The following is a 7,128-nucleotide window of genomic DNA, read 5'->3' as shown; positions in this document are numbered from 1 at the left end:
GAACATAAGTAACGCCATAGGAGTCAACATCCAGCTGGACAGAAGTCAAACCCTGACACTCTGGGAGGCAAACGGGCAGTTGGGTCCAGCTCGGCCTGCAGCAGCTTCAGGGTGTCCGTGTGTGTCCGTGTGTGTGTGTGGGCGGTGATCTGGACGAGGTGTGTGCACAGCAGCACTCTGAGCAGACTCGGTCCGTCACACATGACAAACTGTCAGCCTGTCATGGCTGACCTGCAGGCAGCAGGCTGGACGGACGGCGGAGCATCCCTCTGCTTGATGCATGTGGACGTGAGCCGATGCAGGCCTCATTATTTTTGGAATTTAAGACCAAAAAATGAAAGATGAGAGTCTGCTTACTTAGATCTGAACTCAGAGGAAACTTTGTTTCAGCTTGATCGGTTGCTCCCATCGTTCTTTATCACTGTGTTTGTGTGTTTAAGGATAAGCATGAATTCTGAATCAAATATCGCTCTGATTGTCTTTAAGGTTCTTCTAAAAATAGAAGAGTCCACAACATCAGCGATCTCAGAGCTGCATTGTTAAAATGAATCCTCCTTCCCTTCGTGATACCATGGTTCTCATCCTGCTTTTTTCTTCATCCTGGGACATTTGCTGCAGCCCCTCTGATGTGTGAGCATAGCAGAAGATGGAGAGTTTCTCCATTAGTTAACCATGGTGCATCTTTCTTCTGTATGATTGGTTCTGGTCAAGTCCAGAAACCAGAACAAGCTCATACTCAAGCCTCCACAAACCTTATTTTTCACCTTTAATATAGAACTTTTGCAGCATCCTCAAGCAAAATATCTATGAGGGTGGGAGGCAGTTCACATCCCAACTGCAGCTCTGGGAGCCTATTCTGACTGCACAGAAGTTCAAGTGAAAACTCTCCAAACAGCTACAAGAAATGTGAAGAGATCCATGTTCAAATATAACTTAACCTATTAAGATGCTTTTGATTGGAAACGATTTCAGTAAATATGCTGCAACAAATGACCATTTTCAGTTCTTCAGAACCTATAAAACGTTGTGGACCTCTGTTGTGCGTAATAATGTGGAACAGAGTATTTGAAGGATTTTATTTTTTAAAAAGGAGTTTTGTTCAATAACATTTAATACTTTAATGATGACTGACATTAGCATTTTGTATTTAAGAAAAAAACTCATAGAAAAATATAATTTGCATAATAATTTGGAACACGCTGTAAAGCCATCATTGCAATAGGCCAATCTTCACCAGATTTAAGTTTGTTGGACTATCTAAGATGAGTCACCAGAGAGGGCAGACATCACAGAACACATGCTCTGAGATGTTTGCCCTATCCACTGGATCCCCTGGAAGAACCTACCTTCTTAATCCTGAAAAACCTGGGATTCTGAAGTCTCTTTTCTTCATGAACAAAATGAGTTTGAGCTCTCTCTTAGCAGACTGAGCGGGCAGCTCAGAGGGCAACAGCACCTGCTCAAGCTCAACCTCCGAAACCGGCCAGTTCAACAACTCAGACAAGCGCTGACTAGGTGTGAAAGTGAAGGTTTAGGTGGTGGTGGGGAACATTTTAAGGAACAAGGTGATATAAAAAAGACAAAAAGAAAGAAATTGAGCATGCAAACAACAGACAAATGGAAACAAACGAAATTTAAAGCAGAAATATCAAAAGGATTTAGATTTTTCTAGTTACTCTGCCTTCCAGAATTATCTGAGCTCATTTGATTGGATCTTCTCCACAGGTGGAAAGGATTTCCTACCTGTTTCCATGCACGTGGGAGGCACAGAAGGCAAAGCTGTAATGAAGCAGGGTGGGGTCAATCATGGCTCCGTTCTCTGCCCGCTCCAGCAGGTCGCTCAGGTAGCACAGGTGGCGATGGCAGCCTCGAACGCCGTAGCGAGCGCAGTACTCGTCCAGGACGAACACCTGACCGGGACTGAACCAGCCCTACAGAAGACAACATTTTTGTGAATTCAAAATATATTTGCAATAACTTGGAATATGGCTTGGAGGCTCTACTGTCCAAACAACAAAAAAAACTGTTCAAATAGCTTAATCTCATCATCCTAATAGAACTGCTAAATTAATGTCCATCATTCGCTACATTTAAATAACTTCTTTCAAATAAAATGTATCTCTTACTTACCAGACAGGAGTAGGAATCGTTGAGCCTGTGGTCCAGCGTGAGGCGCTGCAGAAGCTCAAACAGTGAAGCATGGTCAAAGTTGCAGGGGTTTGCTGAGATGAACTCGTCCATGCCGTGTTTCTGCGCGCGATCAGCATCTGTTTTCAGTCCCAACAATCCCATCCGCAGACAGACAGAGAAACAGGCGCTGGATGTTAGACCAAAGACTTAACATCAAGGTGTTTTCACTTCTGTTATTATCTAAATACTGAATAACATAATTTGACAACTAAACACTCAGCTGAATGCTCCCCTGTTACAACTTCATCATCTGTGGGGTTCCTCAGGGTTTCATATCGGGCCCAGTCTTATTGCTAATAATGTCATTTCTTCTTTGTTTTTTTTTGGTTTTTTTAAGCAGATTCATTCTGCTGATAATAATCTGGCATTGGTGTCTCTTAAATGGCAGAAACTTTTTTTTTTTTTTCCTAAATGGAGCTCCACGCATCGTAGTGAGAACAGGACTGAATTGATCTGATCTGGAAAGACTGTCCTTTAGCTCCAAGTAGCAAAACTGCAGTCAGAAATCTATGATGTGTTTTTTAACAGCTATTTCCCTTTAGACTGGAATAAACAAATATGTGGTTGAAAAAGTGTCCTCCTATATGAAAAGGTGGTTGTGATTATAAAACGGAAACCGTAAATATGGGAGAATCTGAGGTAACAAGAGGGGTTTCTGGATACACGTCCACAGGCACTGAGGATTGTTTCTCAGATCAGAGTCATCTTCCGGTTCTCCTGAACCAATTTTTGCTCCAATATCAAAGTTCAATAGTTAAAGCAGCATTTCTTTTAACCTTTTAGCTTTTTTTTCTTCGACTGAAAGGAAACTGAGCTTTCTTGAGAGTAGTGAAGAGATGTCAGGGGGAGCAGCTGCAGCCGCTGTGCTCCCAACCTGCTGGTTCTCTGCACGGCTGCAGCAACCATGAGCACCGAACCTGCGTCTGTGAGCAGCTGAGAGTTACAGAGGCTGACAGCTGACCGAGCAAACACAGCATTTTACTGCTGAAAACCAGGATTCACACGGGGAGACGCGGGAAAAAGACAGAAACGGAAACAAAAGTTTCTTTACATACAGATAATTTGGTAAAGTTTTGGAGGATTTGATTTGTCTCCAAAACAGTTAAATTTCTCAAACTATGAAATATAAAAATAAAATAAATAATGTGGGGTTTTTTTTAAAAGATAGAACAATATAACATTTAGTTTTGGGAATTTTGCAAATAGGGTGGAGAAACGTGTGGGAGATTGGAAACAGTTTTATGTTTTCCTGAATTGGTGCAGGATTTTACATTTAAATGTGCAAAATGTGTTTTTTAAATAAAGGTTTGAATCATTAAATGTGAAATAAACAATGAAAACGTGGTTTAGGATCATGAATTAAGTAGATGTTTAGTTCCAACTACAGCCATCTAAAGGATTGAAACATTGGACTCACAGGTGGATTAACTGACAAAACATATTTTTAGGTTTCTACAATGGCCATGAAAATGTAACTAATCATATTAAAAAGGAATCAAAATATTGTTTTTTTTTAAAAACTTCCATTAGAGTAACTGCTTCAGATGCTGTACTACTTTTAAGCAAAATTTATACTTTTTTTGTAGTTTTCAATTATTTATACTGTTCTTTAAATGTCTTATTTAATCTTTCAAATTGTAAATGTTTAACACCAGTAACGTGTTTTTTCTGCTCTTCTTCAGCCTAATACCTCAAAAACTCACATTAGTAAACGTGAAACACATGGGATTAAAGAAGCCGGGAATCAAACCACAAACTCTACACCTGTGAGGTGACTGCAGTCCATCTGCGTCAAAACCGCTCAAAATAGGTTCAGATTTAAATTTATTCCGCCTGTGTTCAGGACTTTGTCCGTATCTCCTGTTGTAATTGCTTTAGAAGTAAAGGTTAATTGAAATGTTTTTTCGTCTTTCTCTTAGCATCTGTTATGATGGATCGTCATGGCAACATAACAGAAGAAAAAAAGGAAATTTGGCACCATTGTTCACTTCATCCAGGTTTGCAAATGAAACACCAACAAACCTGCATGGCGATCCAAGTGTTTTTAAGTAGATTAATTAGAGGAGGCAGACACAGTCTTGAAAACTTTTCTTTTTGATTAAGCTGAGAGGTAATGTCAACCTCTGTGGCCCTGAGTTGCTAAACAGTGGACTTGAAGAAGGTCATATTTTCAGACTATACCCTGACGAAAACATGAAAATGATGTGTGGTTGATAATTTGAGGTGAACACGGGTTACTGATGCCCAAGAAGCTCCAAAAGTGAAGGCTTCACGGAGGCCTCAGATGTCTCAGAGAACAAACCTGGACGGATGAAGGTCATACACAGACCAGAAATTTGTCAGCTAACGTCCTCTTCATCCAGCTGTCATTCACCGAACAAAGAGTCGGGATGCTGCGAGCTGATTGTGTCCCTCAACAAGTCTGTGCACCCCACTGCAACACCCTCCCCCCAAAATCTAAAAAGGTGACATTGTGGTGCCCCTTTGGTCTGAAGCTGGTGGCCTGTCAGGTCTGTTTGATGTGAGTGAGCGGGAGTGCAGGCGGGAAGGCTGGACAGTAACATGCAGTGACATTAGTCACCCCCATCCGTCTGGACTGCAGAAGGATGGCCCTGACAAAGATTGATGGCTGATATTCATTTATAGATCCAGAGGAGAGGAACCGCGAGGCACAGTCAGGTTCTGGCTTTGGTGGGCTTTTGGAGCTTTTTTTATGGACAGATCATCTAACAAAGACATCGGGAGCCTTTGGTCACTTCTGGGAGCCAGGCCAGATTCTCAAATCTAAAATATGTCGCTGCAGCTCAATCACATGTTTGTTATGTAAGACATCTTTCCATCAGCTTCAAATGGAAACTCCAGCAAGAAGTTCAGGACAGAATCTATTTCCTTCACTTTGATTCATTTTATTTACTTTAAAAGACATGAGACAACAAACAATTGAACACTATGGTCTGTATAATGTACAGCTCTGCAGAAGTTCCTCATTGTAACCAAGTAATAACCTAATATTTACTACTTTATCAGTGGGCAAACGTTTTTTTGGAAAAAATAAAGTAAAAGGGGAAAGTACTTCAATCACCCTTTCCATGAGCTGTAATTCCTGAAACAGCAGCAACAGATCCTTCTTCAGAAACAGATCCTTCTTCAGAAGGTGGAAACCTCCCTTTACCAGCAGCATATCTTCTTCATAAAGCAGCAGATAATCCTTCAGCAGAACCAGATCCTCCCTCAGAAGCAGCAGATCCTCCTTCATTTGTACCAGATTCTCCCATAGAAGCAGCAGATCCTCCTTCAGCAGAACCAGATCCTCCCTCAGAAGCAGCAGATCCTTCTTCAGCAGAACCAGATCCTCCCTCAGAAGCAGCAGATCCTCCTTCAGCAGAACCAGATCCTCCATCAGAAGCAGCAGATCCTTCTTCAGCAGTTGGTCATCCTCTTTCAGAAACAGATCCTCATTTAACAGCAACAGATCTTCTTTCACCAGCTGATCTTTTGGCAGTAGATTCATATTCAGCAGCTGCATTTTTCCTATTGCTGCTCATTCTCTTTACTGACTTCCAGATTCTCTTCAGTCATTGTAGATCACCCTTCAGCAGTGGCAGATCTGTCATCAGCAGTAGATCTCCATCACACTCAGGAGTCCCGTTTCGCTGTTGTTCTCATGGTTCTGGAGAATCTTTGGTCTTCTGTGGATGTAGGTTCCTGCAGCTCCTTGTAGGTCCACCGCAGCATCTAGATCTTAGTGGGATCATTGCAGCTTCTTGTTTTTCTTATTCTGTTATAGATCTACTGCTGTACTTCAATCATCCTGTATAGCTTCTTTAAATGTCTTGAGATTTCACGGGGAGAACATGCAAACTCCACACAGAAAGGTCCCAGCCAGGATTTGAACCGGGGCCTTCTCGCTGTGAGGCAAGAGCGCTAACCACTGCGCCACCGTGCAGCCCTTGTTGTGTCTAAATGGGCACAATTGACTGATTACGGGGTTGAAAGCCCCTGCAGTGCTACATAGAAGAGGCACCTTTATAGGCCATATTTTCAGTCTTTTCTAGATTTGCTACACTAGATCTGCTACAGTGTATGATCAGGACATCAAAATTTGCACAATTATTTATCTACCCATTTAATTGTGTATTATCTTGCTCTGATATTTGGTGAGCTGTAACTGTTCCATCACTTGTTTTTACTTTGAGCTGCCATAAAAATTTAGATAAATAAAATAATAATTCATTTTTTTAAGAGTTCCAGGGTGTGATTTTTATTGTTTCATTTTTTTAATCTTTATATTATTTTTATACAATATATTGTCCTTCATTAACAATAAGGGACGACCAGTTATTAAACATCTTCAGGGGTTCTATAATTACCTCAAACTGATGTCCAGCAGATCCTTTTTCTTTTAAATTGTATGGAGTTTGTCTCCAGTCGAAGGGTCTCAGTACTGGAACCACATGTGTTCTAGTTCTGATTAAAAATGTTTTATCTAAAGACTAAATAGCTGTCTGCTTTTGCACCTTTCATCATGGAGCCTCGTAATTTTCCAAAGTATCCAGAGACCAATATACTTTAAATTAATGGGTCTTATTTTCAGCTTTAAAACCAACAACACTGCATAAGGAATTATTTCAGAATAGAGAAAAAAAAAAAAGACTTCTTTAATGTTTCATGGCAGTCACTGTACTGCAGTATTTCAAGTTACGTTCACACCAGAGTCTAACACACGTTCAAGTGACCAGTCCCCATAAAAAGCCGATGTAAACGTGTTCCTAAGTGCGTTTCGGGCTTCTGCGCTCATGCGCCTCTATCTGCATTTTTATGACTGCTTTTGGGATCTATGTACAAAATGAGCAACCATTGAAAGCTAAACCAGGTTGATCTTTGACCAACTTGGATTTGGTTGTGATAAGTGGATGGCTTTCTTTTTTTTTTTTTTTT

At 40.9% G+C, this 7,128-nt stretch overlaps 1 protein-coding gene across 18 annotated transcripts in view; it reads right to left on the bottom strand.

Annotated features, from left to right (window-relative positions):
* The window catches only part of cadpsa (Ca2+-dependent activator protein for secretion a), a 121,418-nt gene that overhangs the window by 65,917 nt on the left and 48,373 nt on the right, over positions 1-7,128 (bottom strand). For all 18 annotated transcript variants that reach the window (XM_036211913.1, XM_036211919.1, XM_036211915.1 and 15 more), the window contains exons 13-14: positions 2,131-2,267; positions 1,744-1,931 (exon numbers count right to left, since the gene is read on the bottom strand). In XM_036211913.1, coding sequence (XP_036067806.1) covers positions 1,744-1,931; positions 2,131-2,267 — 325 coding nt within the window. The remainder of the gene's footprint in view (positions 1-1,743; positions 1,932-2,130; positions 2,268-7,128) is intronic.

This window comes from Oryzias melastigma, linkage group LG5 (genome assembly GCF_002922805.2).
Source record: "Oryzias melastigma strain HK-1 linkage group LG5, ASM292280v2, whole genome shotgun sequence".
NCBI lineage: Eukaryota > Metazoa > Chordata > Actinopteri > Beloniformes > Adrianichthyidae > Oryzias > Oryzias melastigma.
Note: the sequence above shows the minus strand (reverse complement) of the source record. Positions and strands in the feature narration are given on the sequence as shown.